Source organism: Pristis pectinata, chromosome 10 (assembly GCF_009764475.1).
Source record: "Pristis pectinata isolate sPriPec2 chromosome 10, sPriPec2.1.pri, whole genome shotgun sequence".
In the NCBI taxonomy this organism is placed as follows: Eukaryota; Metazoa; Chordata; class Chondrichthyes; order Rhinopristiformes; family Pristidae; genus Pristis; species Pristis pectinata.
The window spans coordinates 89,491,412-89,518,407 of NC_067414.1; the positions used below are offsets into that span (position 1 = coordinate 89,491,412).

A 26,996-nucleotide genomic window follows, 5' to 3' on the forward strand; every position below is an offset into this window, starting at 1 on the left:
AACTGGGTAGTAAATCTAATGACAAAGAAAAAGTTAAAGAAAATAGGTTTAAAATTTTTAGTGGTGCACTTAATGATATTCTTGCCACAGAACTGAACCAAACACTTTTATAGGCTGCTCACAGAAAACAAATGGAAGATAGTATATTTATACTAGCTATCAGGTGAAGAAAAAGAACATTATTTAGATTACAAAAACAGCTGGCTTCATATCATTAATCTATTCAAATTTTCGGGTTAACTACCTCCTAGTACGTCATTAAAGAGCAATAAAACTCAATTCTGTGATAAAAGAATACAAATATTTTGACCACAGATTGAACAAGGAATTATAATAATGCCAAAGAACTAGTATATATGTTACTTTCATTGTTTTAACTTAGAAAAATTCAGTGTCTGACAGACTTTTAAAAAAATACCAGTTATTATTTTCATCCTACACAGTACGACATAACTGGGTGGCAAGCTAGCCTCTTAATACTAACACGAGTGAATAACAGGGCTGCAAGTAATAGAATTTTAAGAAGCTGTTGGCATATCTTGGTATTGACAGATGGACCTGGTGTGCATTTCCTTTCTGATTGTACCAGAATTCCAAGTTAAGTTGTTGCATTTAAGGACATCGACATTATACAAACTAACCTGCTACTTTATGCCAATGGCAAGTAAATAGAAACCTTTAAATCACTGATGTGACATCCATGGCATATCCATCTCCATATAAGAGTAGTGAAAGCAAGACATCACTGGGAAAAAATAATTTATCTATAGGAGACTTTGTGCGAGTCTGCCAAAGGAGGAGCTGATACAGCCAATCTGATGAATGACTTCATTGTCAATATTGGAGTTATGCAATAGAACACTATTGAGGTACAAGAATATGTCAACAATTTTAATTGATAGTTTACTATCATAACCACAGAGTTAGTATTGGGATGGCCAGGTACAGGTTGCATAATGTAGGGCCGTGCTTTTTCAGTACAATTTAAAGAGATACTCACCTGCAACACAACTTAAAATAGATTGCCACTAGACTCACAGCTTGCATTTCCCCGTCTATATGATACAGAATCAATGATTTTGTGTTTTCAGACATTGGATAAGAACAGAAGAAAGTAGGAGAAGCAGGCCGCTTCAAGCTTGCACCACCATTCAATATGATCATGGCTGATCTATGCTGGCCTCAACTCTTCCCTGTCAGTTCCCCAAAGCCCTCAATTCCTCGATCATCCAAATATTTTTCTATTTCCATCTTAAATATTTCTAATTATCTGGCCCCCACCACCTTTGAGGGCAGAGAATTTCAGAGATTCTCTACATTCAGAGAAGAATTTTTTTTAAACTCACCTCAGTTTTAAATGACCAGCCCCTTATTTGGTAGCTATGTCTCCTTGTTCATGACTCTCCTGGAAGTGCAAAGATCTCAACATCTACCCTGTCAAGCCCCCTTAGGATCTTATATGTTTAAATAAAGTCATTCCTCATTCTTCTAAACTCCAAGGAAGAGCCTCTTTTGTTAGGAGAATCTTCTCATCCCTGGAATTAGCCTGGTGAATTTCCTTTGGACTGCCTCCAATGACACAATATCCTTTTTCAGTGAAGAGAACCAAAACCATGCAGAGTTTTCCAGCTGTGGCCTAACTAACACCTTGTACAATTGTAATAAAACCTCCCTATTCCTAAACTCCAAACCCTTTGCAACAAAGGCCTTTTCACGTTCCAAAAGAGTGTGTAGGCCCAGGTCTACATACTTGACATCTCCAGGAACAGTTTCTAGAGGACGGCGTTACTGTCTCTCAGCTCCACTGATCTTGGGTGCTGTCCATATGGAATTTGCACGTTTTCCCTGACTCTGCAGCTCACGTTGATTGTAAGCTTCTCCAGCTCAGTTTTTCTTTTCACTGATACTGCCTGACTTGCTGAGTGTTTTCAGCATTTTCTAATTTTATTCTAGTTTCATAAACTGGATGTACAGTATATGGCAATAAAGATCCTAAAGCCTTCATATGGTCCTTTGGGCCTACTTTCCCATTCAGCAAGTGTCCAACTTTATCATTGACTCAAGTGCTGGATCCCCATAATCCTCAAAGTCCAAAACTCTAAACTGAATACAAAGATTCAGAGTTCTCTTAGGCTCGGAATTCCAAAGATTCACAACCCTCTGAACAAGGAAATTCCTTGTCATCTCAGTCTTAAATGGCCATCTCATTATCTTCAGATTCCTCAACCGGGGAAATTAGCTTATAGATAAGATTCTGAGGTGCCATATTTCAATAAGAACACCTGCCATTTTTCTAAACTCTATATCTTTCCTTACAAGGCAATTTTGTTTTACAATTTAGGAATCAAATTAATGAACCTTTGTATGGCATCCAAGCTAAATATATTCATCCTTAAAAATAGAGAACTAAATTGCATGCAGTACTTCACATGTGATCTCTCAAGAGCCTTATACAGCTGTAGCATGACTTCTTTCCTTTTGCAATCTATTCCCTTGTATTATTTTCATTAAAGCAATGGAGAGGAGATGGGATCATAGTCAACTCAGGATCAAATTGGAGGCCGAGTTTGCAAACACCTTCTCTTCTTGTGAGAACATGTGTGTGTTGACTAGAAGAAACAGTCCTTCCAAATGAATGAGATAGAAATAGTGAAAAGTACAAAGATAACTTAGAGTGATAGACTATTGCACCTCTGCCTCACCGAGCTACATATCAACACAAAGACAGAATACAAAGTTTCCCAACTTACTGCATAGCACCATCTTCCTAGAAGATAATACAATTTAGGATCTTGTGGCCTCAGTTCGATTGCTTTATCTATATGTTCCTGTTTAAAAGAAAAGGAAGAAACTACTTAGTGCAGAATATATCAAATATGTAAATATGGTCTTCAAACTAAAAGTTATAAACCTTTCCAAATTTTGTATTATTACTTCTTTTACAAAACCCAACAAATCCAATAAAAATTCTTCCTTATTCTCGAGCTAAACTCTTTTCTGTAACTTTCCAGCCCTTTGACATTACATAAAAAAGTAGAAGTTGGAGAATGCCATCTGGTCTTTTGAGCCTTATTATGACTGATCTTCTACTGCCTCAGCACCACTTTCCAGACTATTCCCAGATCCCTTGATTATCTTAATGTCTAGACATCTATCAATCTCAGTTTCAAATGAACACAGCTGAGCCCCCGTAGCTCCCCATAGTACAGGACCCAAAGTTTCACTATCCTTTGCATGAATAAATTTCATGTCATCTCTATCCTAAGTGACCCACCCCTAATTCTGAAACTGTGCCCCTGACCCTGGACTCCTCAGCAAGGGGAAACATCCTTCCTATAACTAGCCTGTCAAGTCCTTTAAGAATTTTGTAAATTTCAACAAAATCTCCTCTCATTCTTCTAAACTCTAAAGTCCCAGTCTACTCAATATCTCCTCTTACAACAAACCTGACATCTACAGACCAGTCTAATGGCAAGTACTTGGTTTCCTGGGGAAGGGACCAACACTGTACATAATATTTCAGGTGCAGTCTCACCAAGGCCCTGTACAAATGCAATAAGACTTCCTTACTCCTGTATTCAAATCCTCTTATAATAAAGACTAACAGACCCTCCTGATTCCTTGTTGCACCAGCACGTTGGCCTTCAGTGACTTGTGTACAAACACAATTAGGTTCCTTTGAAGATCAATATTACCTAATCTCTCATTCTTGGTTTTTCTATCATATACACCAAAATGGATGACCTTACCATCTTCCACATTATATTCCATCTGCCAGGTTTTCAGCCACTCATCCATACTCGTTTCCACCTCATATGGTTTTTTCAGCAAGCTTGGAAGTATGACATTCGGTCTCTCAGCCAAATTGTTCACATAGATTGTGAATAACTTGGGCTCAAGCACCAATCCCTATAACACTTCATTAGCCACAGCCTGCCAATTTGAGAAGAATTCATTTATTCTTCATTGTAGATTCCATCATATTCCCTATCATTAAGAGATTAGTAGTCCTTTGTTTTCTCTCTCCCTTTATTCATAAATAATGAGGTCACATCTGGTAGCTTCCAATCTGGAGTGAAAATTCTGCAATCAATAGAACTTTAGAAGATAATAACCAGAGAATTCATTATCTCTGAAGCCACTTCTTAACACTGTGGAACATAGATCATTAGATTTTTGGGATTTCACACTCATCAACTTCTCTAGTACCAAAATCGGCCATGCTTAGAATAAATAGCGACCAGGCAAAGGGCTGAATTGGATACTCTGATTTCCAGGAAATAAAATTTAAGAAGAGGTGTTTGAAGGCAGATTTCTGCAAGTAGATTGTAAGGAAATTTTTGAGTTTAGAAGATTTAGGAAGCAAGTTGCATTTGCCTCCCTTTGTTCTCTCGTTCTGTCTCTCTCCTCTCTCTTTCAATATCCTTGCCTAATGTGAATCTCACATTTACAAACAAGCTAAATACACTATTTTGAAAACTCATAACTAGGGAGTTACTTTGAAACTGTGCCCTTGTCACAAGGGTAGCAACATTTCTCATTTTGTATAAGACTGCAAAATGACAACCAGCCTAAGTCTTAAACTTATCAACATAAATTTTTCTGTTCTCAAACAAAAGTTGAAAACTGTAAATTTTAAAAACCATTTCCAACCTTTCATCCTGAAAACACCTACTGCAATATGCAAATTTTTTTTGAATAACAACAAGCTTAATAGTTGTAAAAGCTCACCCAACAGCATGCAGAACAAGTCCAAAGCTTAGTAATACTTCATATGAAATTCAAGACATGCAGTGTCATTCAATTCATGCAGTGTCAGGACTCTCATGGACAACCCCAGCAGCAACAGACCCAAACACTTCTCTTGCTATCATAGCTCAAGAATTCATCTGCTCTGACACAACATCACCACCCCAAGTGAAACACAATAAAGATGGACAGCTCATAGAACCAAATGGGAAGTACAACAATTTCTTCTGGAAGGACAAATAGGAAGAGGAGCACCACCTTTATGAGGTGAGTTTTGCTGTCGAGAATAAAGTTAGTCTGGCCTCCCAATGATCCTATGATCAAAGCGACTCTCTCATAATATCCACTTCACTGTTAAATGAAGAATCTCAGTACTTAGGAATGAGGTAGAGGAAGACTCCTACTGCAATTCTTGATAAAACTGATCCTTCTGGCCAACTTCAATGTCATACTTCAAAAGGAAACAACTTCCCAATCATGCCCTCCAGGAATATGGAAAACTAACTATAATGGAGTTCTCCTCCTGGCAAAATTCTTGGAACATGACGCTGTCTTAATGAATACTGTATTGCTAGAGAGACAAGTTTAAGACCTCATGGCAATACCTCAATCCAGGCACTGGCACCTTTTAGACAACAGCATCTTCCAAGCAAGAGACCACAAGGACATCCACATTACTTGTGCTACGACATCATACTGAGGACTGCAGTGTTGACCATTGCCTAACCTTTTTGATCATCTCCATCAATTTGGCCCCAAAATGATGGCAAAACAGAAAGCTCCACTAAGACAGCAACTTGACAACTTCCAACCAAAAGGAGCTGCAGGTATTCTGTCCTGATGCCTGTTTGACCCCGAGCCGGTCTGATAAAACTCACTGAGACTCACAGAGCAGCATTACATAAAACTTTTTGAAAGTTTATTGAACACTACTACTAATATAGAGTAAACATTACAAATAATAGGACATATTACAAAAACTACAAATGATAGGATTACATGATAAACTAAACTAGTTTTTGTGGCCTTTGCCTCTAACAATTTTACCCAGCTTTTAATTCCTTACTGCAATTTCAACTCTCATGCAATCTGCTCTAACTCTGATTATGAACACAACTCATCCTGCAGATGAAACACAGTAGTTGGCCCCGACTGTACAGATTAATTTGACCAGTTCATAGCTTTTTGTTTTCGATGTTCAGGTTTAACCAAAACCCTGCTCCTTGTCCACGGGGATGGTGCCGGAGGATTGGAGGGTGGCGAATGTTGTCCCCTTGTTCAAAGAAGGTAGTAGGGATAGTCCAGGGAATTACAGACTGGTGAGCCTTACGTCTGTGGTGGGTAAGCTGTTAGAAAGGATTCTAAGGGATAGGATTTATGAACACCTGGAAAATCATGGACTGATTAGGGACAGCCAGCATGGCTTTGTGAAGGGAAGATCTTGCCTCACAAGCCTGATAGAGTTCTTTGAGGAGGTGACGAGGAAGATTGATGAGGGTACTACGGTGGATGTGGTCTATATGGATTTTAGTAAGGCGTTTGATAAGGTTCCTCATGGTAGGCTTCTTCAGCAGGTCAGAGGCCAAGGGATCCAGGGAAGCTTGGCTGTGTGGATTAGGAATTGGCTTGCATGTAGAAAGCAGAGGGTTGTGGTAGAGGGAGTGCCCTCGGATTGGAGGGCAGTGACTAGTGGTGTCCTGCAGGGATCAGTTCTGGGACCTCTACTTTTTGTGATATTTATTGATGACTTAGATGAGGGGGTGGAAGGCTGGGTTAGTAAGTTTGCGGACGACACTAAGATCGGCGGTGTTGTGGATAGTGTGGAGGGCTGTCGGAGCTTACAGAGGGATATTGATAGGATGCAGAGCTGGGCTGACAAGTGGCGGATGGAGTTCAATCCGGAGAAGTGTGAGGTGGTACACTTTGGAAGGACAAACTCCAGGGCAGAGTACAGGGTAAATGGCAAGGTACTTGGCAGTGTGGAGGAGCAGAGGGATCTGGGGGTTCATAGTTACAGTTCACTGAAAGTTGCCTCACAGGTGGATAGAGCAGTTAAGAAGGCCTATGGGATGTTAGCTTTCATAAGTCGTGGGATTGAGTTCAAGAGCCACGAAGTGATGATGCAGCTTTACAAAACTCTAGTTAGACCACACTTAGAGTACTGTGTTCAGTTCTGGTCGCCGCATTATAGGAAGGATGTGGAGGCATTGGAGAGGGTGCAGAGGAGATTTACCAAGATGCTGCCTGGATTAGAGCATATGGAATATGAGGAAAGGCTTAAGGTGCTAGGGCTTTATTCACTGGAAAGGAGGAGGATGAGAGGAGACATGATAGAGGTATATAAAATATTGAGAGGAATAGATAGACAGCCAGCACCTCCTTCCCAGGGCACCAATGCTCAAGACGAGAGGGCATGGCTTTAACGTTATGGGTGGGAGGTTCAGGGGAGATGTCAGGGGGAGGTTTTTCACCCAGGGAGTGGTTGGTGCATGGAATGCACTGCCTGGGGTGGTAGAGAAGGCAGATACATTGGAGAGGTTCAAGAGTTTGTTGGATAGGCATATGGAGGAATGTGAGATAGAGGGATATGTGGGAGGAAAGGATTAAATAGTGTGAGGGTGGTTTGATGGATGGCACAACATGGTGGGCCAAAGGGCCTGTTTTCTGCTGTATGGTTCTATGGTTCTTACAACACGTAAGAATCATGCCAATGATAACTGAATGACATGAATCCTTTCTTTTATGATTCTTGCTTGCATGCCCACTTTATTCCTTGCAAATTCATGCATTTTAATCCAGTTAGTCCTTTGTTCATCAATTTTCACCAAAACACTGTGATGGGGAAGAGCACTGAGCTTATCAATACCTAGGGAAGTTGCCTTTACTCAAGGGGAAATTCTGCAGACAGTCAGACTGCATTGTGTCTGTGGAGAGAACTGATGACATAAAGTGTCCTTGAGTTAATCTTGTTTTGTGAAAGAAAATTACTTTCTTTGCAAACTTTTCAGCTTCCATCCTGATTTTCTTTTAAAGTTGCTTTAAAAATGTCCAATAATCTCTCATGGCATTTTAGGATAGGGCCTTCAGTAAATTTTTGATCAATGTTAATTCATCAGCAGTTAAATATTACTAAAGATGCCTGTCTAGTGTCCCCATAGCACCCTGACTGTTTTGATAAAAATGACTACAAGATCAAGGAGCTAATTAGTCACAAATGCAAGGGGTTCTCGGATTAGAAATTGCATTATGCCTCAAAAGGAAAAAAAACAGCTCTACAGGCACCTGAAGGACCAGGTCCAACAAAAAACACGGATGGAGCTAAGAAACACCAAGGGGCAGAAAACAATGGGGATGCATAGAGAACCCCAAACATAGTAGTGGTGTAGGGAATAACATTAAGCAGGAAATAAGAGATGCATACAGTTTGGATACAATTGTAATGATGGGTGATTAATCTACATGTATATTGGGCAACTCAAATGAGCAATAATACTATAGAGGAAGATTATGCATAGCAAACTGGTTGGCAGACAGGAAAAGAGAAGGCAGCAAATGGTATATTGGCCATATATCAAGAGGATTCGAGTTCAGGAATAAGGATGTCTTGCTACAATTGCACAGCTTTGGTGAAATGAACCTTGAGTATTGTGTGCAGTTTTGATCTTCCTTTCTTTGGAAGGATATTCTTGCTATGGAGGGAGTGCAGCAAATGTTCACTGGACTGATTCCTGACATGGTAGGACTGACTCATGGAGAGAGATAAGGTTGATTAGATTGGGTTTATTAGACTTGTATTTGTTAGAGAGAGGATCTCATTGAAACCTACAAAATTCTAAAAGGACTGATGAGCTAGATGCAAGATGAATGTCCTCGATAGTGGGGTGGCCCAGGACCCTAGGTCACAGTCCAAAGATAAAGGGTAAACCACACAGGACTGAGATGAAGAGAAATTTATTTACCCAGAGAGTGGAGAGCCTGTGGAATTCTTTATTACAGTAGGGCAAACCATTAAATAGGTTCAATGGCAGTTAGATATAGTTTTTAGGGCTAAAGAGTTCAAGGCTATATCCAGTGAAAGCAGGTACACAGTACCTAGGTTGGATGATCAGTCATAATCATATTGAACGGCAAAGCAGGCTGAACGACCAACTCCTATTAGGACGGTCTACTCCTATTTTGTTATAGTTTACATAGAAAGTACTGTGTACTGCTGCAGTTGTGCTCTAACACAACTCCCTTCTAGTGAGCTTCAACCCTGAGAATGGACACAACAATACTAAAGAATCACATGCATGACAATTAATTATTGTAAACCTCTCCCTCTGTGATTGTCCCTTCCATGTTCAGTTTATACCTGATAAATTTATATACCCTAACCTAATCAGTGCAATTAGTCCAGCATCATGAATTTTAACAGAATAATTGCTTTGATGGGAAAAGCATGATGTTGATCAGTACCTTGAAAAGCTTCTACTCACCTGAAGTTATGCAGACAATCAGACTGTGAAGAAAACAGTTAACGCAAATTGTGTCCTTGGGTAAATCTTGTTTGTGATTGAAAATAACTTTTCCTTTCCAGCTTCTTCAACATGCAGCCTATTTTTTTGTTACTTAATGTGGCTTCTAACAAAGGTTCCGTGATTTCTCATTGCATGTGAAGTACAAATTTAATCAAGTTTTGGTCAATGTTGACCAATAAGGAATTAAATACACAACTTCCTGAAGGTTCGGCCCACAACTATGAGACCTTTCATTAGTCTACAAAAACATTCAACTCCACCAAGCAAATGTGGTCAAGAACCCGCCTTACATTTGGTCGTCCTCATCATTATTCTATTATGCTACATTATGGCTTGCAATCTGAGATTCTAACAAAATGTTCTGGCATAGGCCCAATCTCATTGCAGACTGACACAGCAGTGCTCGACTCCAATCACTCCAATCCTTTACCCAATCTTTCTTGCCGCAATATTGCGCTCACTTCCAACCAGTTTCCTATTGGTGTAGAGCTATTCCACAGGACAAATGAGAAGCTGTTAAATCTCTGCCACTTGCACTCCAGAACCAGCCTGTGTCTTCGAGACACAATACAGAGATGATACTAGCATATGTTTACATAGCAAGGTCCGAGTCACTGTTGGCATGTTCACTGAAGCATGAGTGAAGAGGGCTTACAGTGAACGCGTTCTCCACTGGCCGCCTTTATTGCCCCAACAATAAAGATCCAAACAAGACCCTAGAATATATGGACTATTTTCTATCTCTCAGTATCCACATCTCAGCAAAGGCAAATGCTGATGATAAAATTCATCACTACTTCCAGTGCACCAGCATAGCCTTTGGCCATTTACAGAAAAGAAAGAGTGTTTGAAGTTCAAGACCTCAAACCCAACACAATGCTTATAATCTATTAAACAGCAGTGGTCTGAGCCATCCTGTACACTTCTGATAGGTTCTGCTACTAGGTACTTCAAGGCACCATTGTCTCTTCCACATTCTCGAGAAGAATAAACAAATTAAAGAGTTTCCTCTCCCGGGACAACATTCCCAGCGCTAAGGCTCTAATTGCACACAGCTAACTTTGATGGGTGGGCCACATTGCTCATGTGCCCAACATTAGACTCCTAAAACAGGCACTCAATTCTGAGCCCATCATGGCAAAAAATTACATGAATTTCAGAGGAAATACTTCAAGAGTGTTCTCAAAGTCTCTCTATAAAAAGTGTATCTTTGACCAGTGGAACTCCTGGCCCATGACCAATCCAAGAATGGCACTGTAAACCCGAGTCTCATCTGAAGTGGAAACCCAGTGAAAATGGCAGAAGGAATGCACCACCTCCTAAACTACCCACTCACCTTCCCCATTCAAGCACCTCCTCTCTCATCTGTGTCACAGTCTGCCCATCCTACATACTGATGTGGCTGCTGAGCCTAAAGAACAGGAGTAGATCCTGAAGTACTGCCAAAGGTGATGTCTGAGAGATAGCGTTTGTAAAGAAAGTTGTGCTATGTTGAAAATATATCCGTTTTTAAACTATTTCAAAGTTCAAATGCTGTCATTGGGATTCTGTTCCAAACAAACCAAGCATTCTATTAAGATAGCCTACTCCCTATTTCAAGGAACCTTGCTTTTGGTAATACTGGACCACTTTAAGATTAACCACACAGCCAATACTGAAAACAATACTAATAGTTTTCTAATCTCTTTTACAAAAAATATTCTCAGTTGATACAACTGCCTAACTTACCTTGAATAGAAAGCCATCCTTGATTTTGGTCTGTACACTTCCATACCCCGAAAGATGGCCACAAATAATTGCAAGCCTGCAAATATTAGAAATCCCAATCATTCAACTGAAGAGCACCAATGCATAAATATTTTGACAGTCTAACTAATAGAAAAATTAACAGGAAAAAAAAAATCATAAATACATAAATTAATACAAATACCAAACGACAATATTTTAATTATCAGAGTGCACGATAAAAGCTGTACCAGCTGGCTCACTTAAGGCAGCATATACAATAAATATTTCTGCATAAAGCCAAAGCTATTTACAGCATCCACTTCTTCCCTTCCCCTTTCAGCATTCCTAAGGGACTGCTTCGTCTCTGCCAAGACTTTCCCAAGCAACTGCAGAAGATGCAACACCTGCCCTCCTTTCCTGCAATCCAGGGACCCAAACAGTCCTTGCACGGGAAGAAGCAATTCATTTGTACTTTTTATTTCCCTATTACATTCAGTTCTCACAATGTCATCTCCTCTAAAAGACAGACTGGATGGCTGACAAACAGAATCTCTCTATTCAGTTTGCAAGAACGACCCAGTTGCTTGTCATTTTAATTCTCCATCCCATTTCCATTCTCACTTCATGGTCTTTGGCCTCTCACACATTCCAACAAAGCCCAACATAAGTTCAAAGAACAGCATCTATATTTTGACTAGGCATGTTATCATTCGGGATTCACCACTTACTTCAATAATTTCAGATAACCAGCCATTCCCGTTTATAGCACAACTGGCCAGATCTGATGAAAGGTCATCCATCTGTAAAAGTTGACTTTTACTCTCTCCACAGATGCTGCCTGAGGTGCGAAATATTTCCTGAATTTACTTTGCATTTCTCTTCACATTATTCATGGGTTCTTTGACACTTAGGGGGACCTAACATTGAGAACCCAGAAAGCTACTAGTATTAGTCAGCTTAAAGAGGAAGGGTATTGTGGCTACAAAATTTCTTCTGCAAATAAGTGGTGAGGAAATGGTTGAAGTAGGGGAAGAATGGACACCAAAATTTGAGACAGCACTGCAAGCCTTAGAACTAGCATTGAAAGAAAGTAAGATGTCCTCTAGGTATCAGATGGGAAGGAAGCTGGGAGGAAGTTACTCACACTAGGAAGCTGGAAGGAAATTGCTCACCACATCCATGCCAAGAGCATTTCTCCAAGAACATGAATGCAATTCAGAAAAGTGAAAAATGCAGGAAATTCAATTTGATGGAAATATCAAGATAATTATACACTGGAAATATTGTGTTATCAAAACCACACTATTCACAGCTGCTGCACTGACCTGAAATGTTAATGATTTCTCTCTCCATGGACACCATCTAACCTACTGAGTATTTCCAGCGTTTTGTTTTTATTACATGACACACGGTATCATTACTTGCAAGACTTGCTTCATTCCTCTCCTCACATTAACCAACCACATGTATTGTGGCCAGCTCACATGCACACACATACTCCACACAAATCAGCTAGTCTACAGTACATAGAACAGCACAGCACAATACAGGCCCTTTGGCCCACATTGTTGTGCCAACCTTTAAACCTCATCTAAGACTATCTAACCCCTTCCTCCCACATATCCCTCTATTTTAAATTCCTCCATATGCTTATTTAGTAATCTCTTGAATTTGACCAATGTACCTGCCTCTACCACCGCCCCAGGCAGCAGATTCCATGCCTCAACCACTCTGGGTAAAAAACCTTCCTCTGATATCTCCCTTGAAATTCCCACCCATTACTTTAAAGCCATGCCCTCTTGTATTGAGCATTGGTGCCTTGGGAAAGAGGCACTGGCTGTCCACTCGATTGATTCCTCTTAATATTTTGTACACCTCTATCAGGTCTCCACTCATCCTCCTTCTCTCCAAAGAGTAAAGCCCTAGCTCCCTTAGTCTCTCCTCATAATGCATACTCTCTAAACCAGGCAGCATCCTGGTAAATCTCCTCTGCACCCTTTCCAATGCTTCCACATCCTTCCTATAATGAGGCGACCGGAACTGGACATAGTACTCTAAGTGTGGTCTAACCAGAATTTTATAGAGCTGCGTCATTACCTCATGGCTCTTAAACTTGATCCCTCGACTTATGAAAGCTAACACCCCATAAGCTTTCTTAACTACCCTATCCACCTGTGAGGCAACTTTCAGGGATCTGTGGATATGAACCCCCAGATCCCTCTGCTCCTCCACACTACCAAGAATCCTGCCATTAACTTTGTACTCTGCCTTGGAGTTAGTCCTTCCAAAGTGTACCACCTCACACTTCTCCAGATTGAACTCCACCTGCCACTTCTTAGCCCAGTTCTGCGTCCTATCAATGTCCCTCTGCAATCTTCGACAATCCTCTACACCATCCACAACACCACCGACCTTTGTGTTGTCTGCAAACTTGCCAACCTACCCTTCTACCCTCTCATCCACATCATTAATAAAAATCACAAAAAGCAGAGGTCCCAGAACCGATCCTTGTGGGACACGGCTAGTCACAGCCCTCCAATCTGAATGCACTCCCTCCACCACAACCTTCTGCTTTCTACAGGCAAGCCAATTCTGAATCCACATGGCCAAGCTTCCCTGGATCCCATGCTCTCTGACCTTCTGAAGAAGCCTACCACGTGGAACCTTGTCAAATGCCTTACTAAAATCCATGTAGACCACATGTACTGCACTACCCTCAATCTGTCTGGTCACCTCCTCAAAGAACACTCTCAGGCTTGTGAGACATGATCTGCCCTTCACAAAGCCATGCTGGCTGTGCCTGATCAGACCATGATTCTCTAAATGCCCATAGATCCTATCTCTTAGAATCCTTTCCAACAGCTTGCCCACCACAAACGCAAGGCTCACTGGTCTATAATTCCCTGGACTATCCCTACTACCTTTTTTGAATAAGGGGACAACATTTGCCACCCTCCAATCCTCCAGTACTATTCCCATGGACAACAAGGACTCAAAGATCCTAGCCAAAGGCTCAGCAATCTCCTCCCTCGTCTTGCAGAGCAGCCTGGGGAATATTCCGTCAGGCCCTGGAGACTTATCTGTCCTAATATTTTCTAACAGCTCCAACACATCCTCTCTCTTGATATCAATATGCTCTAGAACATTATCCTTACCAACTCAGCATCATCAAGGCCCCTCTCCTTGGTGAATACTGAAGAGGAGTACTCATTGAGAACCTCACCAACTTCCACAGCTTTCAGGCACATCTTCCCACCTTTATCCCTAATCAGTCCTACCTTTACTCCAGTCATCCTTCTGCTCTTCACATAAGCGAAACATGCCTTAGGGTTTTCCTTAACCCTATTCGCCAAGGCCTTTTCTTATCCCCTTCTTGCTCTCCTCAGCCCCTTCTTGTTCGTTCCTTGCTACCCTATATTTCTCAAGAGACCTATCTGATCCTTGCTGCCTAAACCTTCTGTATGCCGCCTTCTTCCTCCTAACTAGATGTTCCACCTCTCGTCAACCACAGTTCCTACACCCTGCCATTCTTTCCCTGCCACACAGGGACAAATTTACCCCTAACATCCTGCAAGAGATCCCTGAACAATGACCACATCTCCAAAGTACATTTCCCTTCAAAAAAATGTCATCCCAATTCACACTCGCAAGTTCTAGCCTTATAGCCTATAATTTGCCCTTCCCCAATTAAATATTTCCCTGTCCTCGCTGCTCCTATCCTTGTCCATGACAATGCTAAAGGTTAGGGAGCAGTGGTCACTGTCCCCCAAATGCTCACCCACTGAGAGGTCTGTCACCTGACCCGGTTCATTACCTAATACTAGATCTAATATGGCATTCCCTCTAGTTGGCCTGTCAACATACTGTGACAGGAATCTGTCCTGGACACACTTAAACTCTGCCCCATCTAAACCTTTGGTACTAAGCAGGTGCCAATCCATATTTGGGAAGTTGAAGTCTCCCATGATAACAACCCTGTTATTTTAGCACCTTTCCAAAATCTGCCTCCCAATCTGCTCCTCAGTATCCCTGCTGCTACCAGGGGGCCTGTAGAATACTCCCAGTAGAGTAACTGCTCCTTTCTTCTTCCTAACTTCCACCCATACTGGCTCTAGAGAGGATCCTGCTACATTATCCACCCTTTCTGCAGCTGTAATAGTGTCCTTGACCAGTAACGCCACCCCTCCTCCTCTTCTTCCCCCCTCCCCATCCCTTTTAAAACACTGAAATCCAGGAATATTCAGTATCCATTCTTGCCCTGGTGACAGCCAAGTCTCTGCAAGAGCCACAATATCATAGTTCCATGCATTTATCCAAGCTCTCAGTTCATCACCCTTATTCCTGATGCTTCTTGCATTTAAGTAAATGCACTTTAGCCCATCCACCTTACTACTTTTATACCCTGTACTCTGCTTCTCCTTCCTCAAAGCCTCTCTATATGTTAGATCTGACTTTACTCCATGTACTTCTTCCACTGACCTATCCTTCCGGTTCCCATCCCCCTTGCAAACTAGTTTAAACCCTCCCGAACCACACTAGCAAACCTGCCTGCAAGGATATTGGTCCCCCCCTGAGTTCAGGTGTAACCCATCCAATCTGTACAGGTCCCACCTTCCCCAATGATCCAAAAATCTAAAACCCTGCCCCCTGCACCAACTCCTCAGCCACGCATTCATCTGCCATCTCCCCCTATTCTTACCTTCACTATCACGTGGCACTGGCAGCAATCCTGGGATTACTACCTTTGAGGTCCTGTTCTTCAGCCTTCTGCCTAGCTCCTTAAACTCACTTTTCAGGACCTCATCCCTCTTTCTACTTATGTCATTGGTACCAACATGTACTGCGACTTCTGGCTGCTTTCCCTCCCGCACAAGCATGCTGTGGACCTGATCAGAGACGTCCTGGACCCTGGCACCTAGGAGGCAACATACCATCCGGGATTCTCGCTCATGTCCACAGAACCTCCTGTCTGTTCCCCTGAGTATCGAGTCCCCTATCACTATTGCCCTCCTCTTCTCCCTTCCCTTCTGGGCAGCAGGTCCAGTCCCCATGCCAGAGACCTGGCTACTGCTGCTTGATCTCTGGATGCTGTTGAGGGGGATGACCTACAAAGCGGAATACCTGTTTTTGAGGGGAACAGTCTCCGGGGTCCTCTGCTCTGTCTGCCTGTTCCCTTTCTCTTTCTCTCCCCTGAGAGTCACCCATCTACCTGCCTCCTGGACCCTAGAAGTACCTGCTGTAAGGGGGGTGACTGCCTCCCAATGCACAGCATCTACATAACTCTCTCCCTCCCTGATGCTTTGCAGTGTTTGAAGCTGTGACTCCAGCTCATCAATTCTGAGCCAAAGTTCCTCCAGCCTCAAGCACTTACTGCAGATGTGGTCACTGTGCACCACAGCAGGGTCCACTAGTTCCCACATCATGCAGTTGCAGCACATCATCTTGCCCTCCATCTGAACTATTTTTTTTCCTAACCTAGCTGTAGTCTACTTAAGAGTTACAACAATAGCAGTAAACCTTACTTTTACTTACCAGCTACTCACCAGTGTTGTTGCACATGGCCTCTGCCTCTTGGTGCTGAGGCCTGTTGTGCCAAAACCACACACTCTGACTCTGTCCACTCTGACAATGGGTGCTCCACTTGACACGACCTCCTTTTTATTGGCCCTTCTAAATTAGCCCGGACCTGTGAGGGACTCGCACCTCCTTGGTCTCTCAGCTCCTGACTCATTCTTAAGTAAATGCCGAAGCCTGTTGTGCCAATCACATTCCCCAAATACTTTGCATAGCTGTCAACAACTTCCCCTATCCCTGCAGCACATAACATAAGATTACAATAAAGCATACTGACAATACTCTTATTTGGATGCATGTAGATCCAACAACACTTAAAAAGGTCTCACTATTTAGGACAAAGCAGTACATTTTGATTGGCATTATATCCACCACCAATGCATTGTGGCTGCAGTACATTCTGTTTAAAAATGCAATTCTGTTACTTTCCAAGTCCACTTCACCAGTTCCTCCCAAACCTTGGACCTTTACTATCAAGGACAAGTAGGCACATGGAAACCCCAGCATCTATTGGTTCCTATTGGTTGCACAATCATCTCAACTTGGAAACATTTTGCTGTTCCCTCATTGTCACTAGGTCTACGTCCAGATACCTCTTACTGAACAGCACTTTGAGATTACCTTCACTAGAAATACTGCAGCAATTTAAGGCTGTTGCTCACCTTCGACTTCTCAAGGACGTTTAGGCACAGACGATAAATACTGGCATTACTAGCAAAGCACTTATCTGTAAATAAGTTTGTTTAGTTATAATGGAAGATGGTAATATTTCAGTCTATAGTACAGTTGCAGTCTGAAAAGGAGTCTCTGGCATAAACGTCAATGGTGAAGGTGATTTTCATTAGAATAGGCAATACTACACCTACCTTGGTTTGTGGCTGGAACAGTGGGCATAACCTTTTGTTGGCATCCTTGGTGAAGTGAAGACATTGCTTCTCAATGACACAGAAGAGCTACACGATGAATCTCTGTGAATATGCTCTCCTTCTCCCCCTTCCGGTAATTAACTTCCCACCCAAAAAATGAACATTAACAGTGAAAGAGCAACAAAAACCTATGCGCAATCTAATTAAACTTTCATATGTTAGAGCTGAGCAATGAAAAAAAAATCCCTCTTGCCCCACAGTAGCCAGAAATAGGACCTGCAAGTACAGAAAAATACTTCTAAACAGCACTAGGAAGGAGGCTTTCATTAACATCATATTTCAGTAAGTTCAGCACTTGACTGAAGTGTGGGTGTGGTCCAAAAGTGAAAATGGATCTTGAACACGAACCATTTCTCAACATGCATCCCACTGAAGCTTACAGAATTTTAAAAGTCTATTAGATTTCTTTTTAATTTTAATTTTTAAGAATAATTTTCTCTTTTTCTTGAGAGAGCAGCCATAGGGGTCTCACATTTTCCCAAGTCAACATCGACTCAAATGATTCACGGCATTACATTGTGCAAGTGGAAGCTGCTCACTTATAAGCTGGGCTCTTTGGAAAAGAGTCAGATATGAAAAGTGTTTGCTCACAAAAGTTAAATGTTAAGTGTTCCAGAATTCTTATCTTTTATTGGGTCATGGGGTTACAGAAACTTAGGGTTCATCTGTGTACCCCTTCCACCATGCACAAACGTCAGCAGAGCATTTTTCAATTAAAGAACAAAGTGGCATATAGAACATCAAACAGTACAGCACAGGAACAGGCCCTTTGGCGGCACGGTAGCATAGCGGCTAGCGTAACGCTATTACAGCGCCAGCAACCTGGGTTCAATTCCTGCTGCTGCCTGTAAGGAGTTTGTATGTTCTCCCCGTGTCTGCGTGGGTTTCCCTCTGGGTGCTCTGGTTTCCTCCCGCATTCCAAAGACGTACAGGTTAGGAATTGTGGGCATGCTATGTTGGCACTGGAAACGTGGCGACACTTGTGGGCTGCCCCCAGCACATTCTCAGTAATGCAAAAGACGCATTTCACTGTGTGTTTCGATGTACATGTGACTAATAAATAAATATCATATTATGCTGTGGCGAACTAATTAAACGCCCAACTAAACTTGTCCCTTCTGCCTACACAAGGTCCATATCCCTCCATTCTCTGCACAGTCATAAGAACTAGTTTTAAAAATATGCACGGAAGGCAGGAGAAAAAAAAGTTCAGATGCAGCATACATTTCCTTCTCTAATAATGTTGGATATTCATCTCCTCCTACCCCTTGCACATGCCAACTCTGGTAGGATAGTGTACCCTTTTCTGAATGTTAACTGCCAACAAACCATTATATTAAAGAATGTAATTGTCAGCTCAATGTCAGGACACAAAGCCCAATATCAGGACACATTAAAACTTATCGATATTAATTCTGCTATGTTTAAAGGCTTGACTTTGGTTAAAAATAGAAAAAAATTCCAAGAAAAACAGAGATAGACAGTATGGCTTTGTGAACTTGATTGAGTTGTTTTTGAAGAGGTGACCAAAAGGATCGATGAGGGCAGGGCAATAAACATTATCGACATGGGCCTTAGTAAGGCTTTTGACAAGATCCTGCATGGTAGGCTGGTTGTAAGCGTTATCATTATTCTCAGTGTAGGGCAAAGGTGGCGGCAGGAGAAATGGGGAAGGCGGGTGTTGAAAGGCATGTGAGAGAGGATAGGTTACAGGTAAATAAATAGGGCAATGGGATTGCTCTGAGAACTAGCATAGACTTAATGAGAACCCTTCCCAGATGTGTCTGTCCTCTTCTCTGTTAGCAGTCTTCATCTACCACATGATACTAATAAATGATTCCTTGTCTGAGGTCAAGCACGACTGTGCTATCAGACCAATCCTTTTCTCAATATTCCTTGCTGCAAAAATATATCTGAACTCTAGCAAAGTTCCCACTGGAGTGGTGTTAATTGAGAGAACAAAAGCCTATCAACTAAGGCAGCATTTTCTCCAAGACCAATGTCCGTAGCATCAATGCTCTCACTGCATTCAACCAGCTATGATGAAGCAAGAGATTTCAAGGATGTCAGAAAAAACACTTCAAGGACTTCCTTGAATAGAATCCTCACTGTTTCATGGGAAATCCTGGTTTGTGAATGCTCAAACTAAAAGCAGGAGCATCCATAAAAGCACAAGTACTTCAAGTCTCTACAACAGGACCAATGGAAGCCACATACAAACAATGGAAGAGCAAGCAATATCTTTGATTCCCCATCTACCACATGAAGTAAAACCATGCCACCTGTGGCAGAGACTGCAGATCCTGCACAGGACAATTCAGCTACCTCAGAACTCAAGAAATGTAATGAAAGCACATCATGCTTGAAAGACAGCCTAAGACGACAAAAAAAGTTTGCTCTAATGCCCCATGCTGATCTCCTAAGTTGAAAATCAGGACTAGGCAATTCCTGTTGTGATTCACTCCATCTCTGGTTTTCATTTGCCCATCATATTTCCCGTGGATGGCTTGCTTTAATTACTTAATGACAAATTGGTTAAAAAAAATGCCGACCTGAGGCTTTCATGATTTAGTCACAATAAAACAAGGAATACAAAGTGCTAAAGCTAGTTTATCCTGCTTGATTTCAAAAGAATATCATCGATACTTTTTTTTACATCACTTACTGATTTGTTTGCAAAATTTGTTATATTAAAAATTCTGCAAGGAGGGAAGGTCCCAGTCTGAAGAAGCATTATTGAAACTTGTTGTTCCACGAGTGCCAGTGGTGGTTGCTTCTTAGAAGATGATGCAATAACTTCCCTGGCAGCATTCCAATGATTATCATCCCAAGTGCAAATGAACTGGAAATCACACCATCAACATTGGGATGATTAACAATTAGAACTGCCCAACCGAATTTCTGGACTGGTACATTTCTACATGGAATTGATTGCAGTCACATTCCATGTGGGAAAGAACCCATTTTCAGGTGCATGGCATGGGGGAAAAAAAAGCAAAGTAACTCAATTTCTTGGCCTATGTATTTACAACACAGTCAAGAAAATGTCAAAAGAGTCAGGTGTAAAAATACTGTGTTTTAGTTGGATCATAAACAAAACATTTCTGCCATTAATACACACTATGTTCTCAAAAATACATTAGTGGTAAATTTAGTTTATAGCACTGAATGTTATTATATGTTTCACCTTTTCTGGAAGTTACTCATCACTGTAGCAGACTTTGAATACATATTGCATGTATGAACAAGACAAGGCTGTACCCAAAGCCAACAGCAGAAAAAGCTGACAGAACAGCTTAGCAGAATTTAAGTCATGTGGTACTCAAATTATAATTCATGGTCAATCAAGACTTCTGTGCAAATTGAAATGTTTAAAGTACTCTGCAGTTTACCAATGTAAAATAAAACAAAAAAAACATTTCAATTTAAAATTGAAATAAATGCCTAGGGGTAGTTGGCCAATGATGTGAAAAAGCCTGCAATATTGCCAACTAGTATGCACCCTGCATGATTTATTTTCCATTAAAGTTAATGATAAAGGCAATTAGATGATAGGTTCGTGCAACTTTGTCTGTCTAAAGTGTATTGTCAAAAGCCATCAACAATGCTGCCTATTTTAAACAAACTCTACATTTTCAACGAAACACATAATAGACAATTAACATATAACGATGAGCAAGATGAAATTCGAAACCCGATTGTAAAAGTGTTGTATGCTCTGCACTAATGGCAAATTAGAATTCACATATCTTAGCACTGTAGTTTTTACACCTGCATTCATTTCCAAAGTTTCACTGAATATTCATTTTGCACTTGGAATTGTTGGTTTCAAAATTTTCAAATTGCAGGAATACTAAGTATATAAACTAGGAAGTTTACAGAGATTTTAGTTACAATATATTTATTCTCATAACTTGGGAGTAAGGTAACCAAGAAGATTGGTTACCCATCTTCCTTCCTACATTTTCCATTGCTTATAGCAACATAGGATGAGGCCATTCAACCCACAGAGTCTGCTGGCTCTCAGAATAATCCCTTCGATCCTATTCCCCAATTTACTGCCCTATAACCTAATCGCTTTTATGTGCCCATTACCACCCTCCTGATTCTCCCACCAGCCATCTACACTAAGGGTTATTCACAGTAGCCAATGAATTTAACAACCAGCATGTTTTTGGGATGTGGAAGGAAACTGGAGTACTCAGTCAAACTACACAGAGACATCACCAGAGGTCAGAATTGAGCCTGGGTTTCTAGAGTTGCAAGAGAGCTGCAAGACCTGCAGCACAACCGTGCTGTCTTCTGTGAATGAAGAAGTTCATCTTTACAAATAGAAAGACCATCATCCAAGAAATCAAAATCAATAGACTGCTCTCTCAAAGTCTGACCACACAGAAGCCATGCACGAATAAACATTTTCCTCAAAATCTCATTCTAATGCTTCACCTTTGCTAAAGAGAGGGAACAGTACAAATTCATACCACAATGGAAGAATAGCTACCTTTTTCTTAGGTACAAAATTTCCAGATCATAGGTAGTCATGAAAGAAGATTTTGATAAGAAATCTTAACTACATACAAAAAGTTATATAAACCTTAAGAAAAAAATAATATTCTATTTTTCTCATTCTATCCCACACATCAAAAATTCCACAGCACTACAAAAATAAGTTCATGGAGTAAAGTCACCACCACAGCAATCTGTGCCCCATGGTGACGACAGACTCAAAACCATTAAATTTGACTAAATCCTACAAACTGCAAATAATAACATAAACCTTTCACATATTGGTGTTGTATAACTCAAGGAGGAGGAAGATTCTTGATATTTTCTTGGGAAATACAACAAACAAAAGAACAGCAATACATAATGCATTCTGCTGTTCTATTTTGTTTAGTACAAACAAGATGGATAAAATCCAACAAAGCAAATGTTTAGAATGTCATATGTCCTCTGTTTTCCAATCCAAACTTCAAAAAATTGTAACACATAGGAGGATAAGATATAGAAGAAAGACCGTACTATTCAGCTATGGGAGACTAGTCCACCATTCAATAAGATCAGCACCACTTTTTGCCCTTTCCTCATATTCTTTGATTGCTCCAACATCTAGAAATTTATCACCCTCCATTTTGAATGCAATCAATTACTGAGACTCAATAGCTCTCTTGGGTAGAGAATTCCAAAGATTCACCACCCTCTGAGTGAAGAAATCTTTCCCTCATTTCAGTCCTAAATGCCCTACCCCTTAGATTCAGTGAGTCTCCTAGATTCCTTAAACCAAGGGGAACATGCTCCTTGTCAAAACCTATTCTATACGTCTCAATGAAGTCGTCTCTCAACCTTCTAAATTCTCGGGAATAAGTATGGTATTGGTACTGGTATTGGTTTATTATTGTCACTTGTACCGAGGTACAGTGAAAAATTTGTCTTGCATACCACTCGTACAGATCAATTCAGTACACAGTGCATTGAGGTAGTACAGGGTAAAAACAATAACAGAATGCAGAGTAAAGTGTCACAGCTACAAGGAAGTGCAGTGCAGGTAGACAATAAGGTGCAAAGGTCAAACAAGGTAGTTGTGAGGTCAAGAATCCATCTCATCGTATGAGACTATTGAACAGTTCCCTTATGACAGTGGGATGGAAGCTGTCCTTGAGCCTGGTGGTATGTGCCCTTAGGCTCCTGTATCTTCTGCCTGATGGGAGGGGAGGGGAGGGGAGGGAGAATGAGCTGGGTGGGTGGGGTCTTTGATTATGCTGGCTGCTTCACCAAGGCAGCGAGAGGTATAGACAGAGTTCATGGAGGGGAGGCTGGTTTCCGTGATGCGCTGGGCTGTGTCCACAACTCTCTGCAGTTTCTTGTGGTCCTGGGCAGATCAGTTGCCATACCAAGCTGTGATGCATCCAGATAGGATGCTTTCCATGGTGCATCGATAAAAGTTTGAGAGTATCAAAGGGGACATGCCAAATTTCTTTAGCCTCCTTAAAAAGTAGAGGTGCTGGTGAGTTTTCTTGGCCATGGCGTCTACATGGTTGGACCAGGACAGGCTATTGGTGATGTTCACTCCAAGGAACCTGAAGTTCTCAACCCTCTTGGCCTCAGCACCATTGATGTAGACAGGTGCATGTACCCCACCTCCTTTCCTGAAGTCAATGACCAGCTCTTTTGTTTTGCTGACATTGAGGGAAAGGTTGTTGTCATGACACCATGTCACTAAGCTCTCTATCTCCTTCCTGTACTCCGACTCATCACTATTTGAGATACGGCCTACTATGGTAGTATCATCTGCAAACTTGTAGATGGAGTTATGCCAGGCCTCTAAATCCCTCCTCATATCTCAGACCTAACATCCCAGTCCAAAGAAACAGCCTAATAAAACTTCACTGCACCCTCTCTATACCAAGTACATCCTTTAGGCAAGGAGATCATGTTCAGGTGTGGTTTCATCAATGTAACTGTAGTAAGGAATCCTGTGTCCAGAGAGGAAGCACACAAAAGGCAAGCAAATTTTAACAAGGGAACTACCTGAGACAAAAGAAACAAGTGCAATTTTAGGGATAATGTTTTAACACAGATTTACCATTCTGGTGTCAAATAAAATAAGTTACATCTGTATTCGAGTAATAAGGTGCATTTCTAAATGAATTTCTGATCAATACTTAAAATCCATAAAAGCATTAATGTCAGTCAAAAGTTGGATAAAATGCAACTGAGTATGATTTGTATTTTAAACTGTACTTCACACAGACCATGGATATTCATAATGCATTGAGAAATTCAGTTTATGAAAAGGCAACATTTTTTCTTACTTTTAAAAGATAGTTATATTTGTTTTGTCTTACATTATACATCTTTCCTCCATATTCTTGGTGGATATTTGATTCTTTTTGTTTTAAAGAGCTCTGAGTGTACTGCTGGACATATTTCTTTAAGAAAACATTTAGGTATGGGCTGATATTTGGCAAATATTGCTCGTGCCACAGAAGTGCCAGCCAATTACCATCTCCGCACGTACACTTCATAGGCATTACCATTGCCGAAGCCCCACCATAAATATCCTATGGGTACCACTGACCAAAAACTCGGCTGGATTAGTCACATAAATATTGTGGCTACAGAAGCAGGTCAGAGGCTGCAAATTTCTCACCTCCTGAGATTCCCAAGGCCTTTCCACATCTAAAGGACACAGCAGGAGCCTAATGGAACACACACTGCTTTCCTGGATGAGTACAGTGCCAGCAACCCTCAAGAAATTCAACACCAACCAGGACAAACCAGATGGCTTGATTGGCACCTAATCAACCAACCTAAACGTTCTTTTGGTTTTCATCCTAAACATTCCCTCCATCCACAAACACGGTGGATGTAATGTGTACCAGCTACAAGATGCACTGCAGTTACTCACCCAGGTTACTCCAACAGCACCTCTGAGACCTCTGACCTGTAACACCAAGATGGAAAAGGGCAGGAGATAAACAGGAACACCAGACCCTGCAGGTTTCCCTCCAACTCTCACACCATACTGACTTGGAAATATATCACAAATCACAAGTACACAAAAAAAAGGAGCAAGAATAGGCCATCAGGCCCCTCAAGGTTGTCCCACCATTCAACATAATTATGGCTGATCTATGCTGGTCTCTTCCATGCCAGTTCACATTACCCTCAATTCCTCTGAATATTTATCTATCTCCACCTTAAATCTATCTAATGATCTGGCCTCCAGTGCCCTCGGGGGCAGAGAATTCCAGAGATTCACTGCCCTCTGAGAAAAGAAATTTCTGTTCACTGGAGTTTTAAATGATGGCCTTTATTTCATAGCCATGTCCCCTTGTTCATGGCTCTCCCACTAGTGAAAACATGTCAACATCTATCCTGTCACACCCCCTTAGGATCTTTATGTTTGAATAAAGTCACCCCTCATTCTTCTAAACTCCAAGGAATAAAGACCCAACTGTCCAGTTTCCTTTGATAGGACAACCCTCTCATCCCAAGAATTAGCCTGGTGAATCTTCTTTGGACTGCCTCTGATGCTACTCTGTCCTTTTGTAAGTAAGGGGACCAAAACTATGCACAGTATTCCAGGTGTGGCCTTACCAAGACCCTGTACAACTGTAACAAAACCTCCCCATTCTTAAACTCCAAACCCTTTGCAATAAAGGAAAATATGCAATTTGCTTTCTTAACAACTTGTTGGATCTGCCCGACTTTTTTGTGATTCATGTACTGGAACACCTAGATCCCTCTGAACTACACTCATTTGCAATCTATCTCCATTTAGATAATAATCTGCCTTTGATCCCTCTTACTGAAGTGTATGACCTCACATTTCCTCACATTTGCCAGGTTTCTGCCCAATCACTCTATCCTGCTGCAGAGTCACAATGTCCTCATCACAACGTCCTCATCACAACATGCCTATTTTCGTATCATCAGCAAACTTGCAAACCTTACATACTGTTTATTCCTCCATGTCATTAATGTTAGTAAATAATTGAGGGGCAGGTACCAATCCCTGGCATACTCCACGAGTTACATCCCTCCAGGCTGAAGAACCCATTTAGTTCAACTTTGTTTTCTGTGACAGCCAGTTTTCAATCCACACTGACACACTTCTTCCAATAGTTTGGGGTTCTTAATTTATGCAATGGCCTCTTATGTGGCACCTTCTCAAATGCCTTTTGCAAATCTAAATACACTACATCTATAGAGTCCTCTCTATCAACTCTCCCCGTTACAATTACACAAGTATCATTCCACAAATCAGCAAAGAAAATGAAAGCAGAACCTGGTAATCATGGTATTTAAAAGGTGCTCTATTATTAGATCCATTTATGTGAAGGCCTATCCAATACTGACATCTGAGTGTCCATCCATTTTCTGAGAAGATCGCAAGGATATGGCTTTGGGAGTGAAGCCTATGTGATGGATGACTCATGGACCATTGATTCCAAGGATCTGATGTCAGTAAAATATCATGTGCAATGCTAGGGGGCCCTGCAAATGAGATAGGTGATGCCCCGTCAAGGATTCTTGCTTTGTGAATAGAACAGCAACGACAAGCTTCAACTTGCTTCTAAAGATTTAACAACTAAGACTCCATTAACATAACTACATGGGCAGCTGGTGCCTCTGAGTGATTACAGTGTTAACATAAAAGTAATATGTGTAGTGTGTAGAATGCCCACCTTCGCAAATCTGGAGAAGTCATGAAAAGTCAACATGCTCTGTTCCATACTACAGGATACCTACATAAAGGCCCTCTCCTTTTGTGGATTTCCTTCATGGAGATAACAAGGTCTCCAGCAGTTAAGTGGGGAGCTTTTCCCTTTTGCCTCATTCACTGCCATTTTGCAGCTAATGCAGCAGAGGTCAGTGTTGTACAGATCCTTTTAAGGGTTGGAATTCCAACATTACAACCATAAGCACAGCTTTCTATTCCTCCTTCCCTCATTTGATTATCTAGCTTCTGCATAGGGCATTATTCTATTTGTCT

The 26,996-nt window shown here is 41.3% G+C and overlaps 1 protein-coding gene across 1 annotated transcript in view; it reads right to left on the reverse strand.

Annotated features, from left to right (window-relative positions):
* The window catches only part of LOC127575028 (regulator of microtubule dynamics protein 2), a 78,461-nt gene that overhangs the window by 12,086 nt on the left and 39,379 nt on the right, over positions 1-26,996 (reverse strand). The window contains exons 5-6 of the mRNA XM_052024632.1: positions 10,998-11,073; positions 2,751-2,828 (exon numbers count right to left, since the gene is read on the reverse strand). Of these exons, the coding sequence (XP_051880592.1) occupies positions 2,751-2,828; positions 10,998-11,073 (154 nt within the window). The remainder of the gene's footprint in view (positions 1-2,750; positions 2,829-10,997; positions 11,074-26,996) is intronic.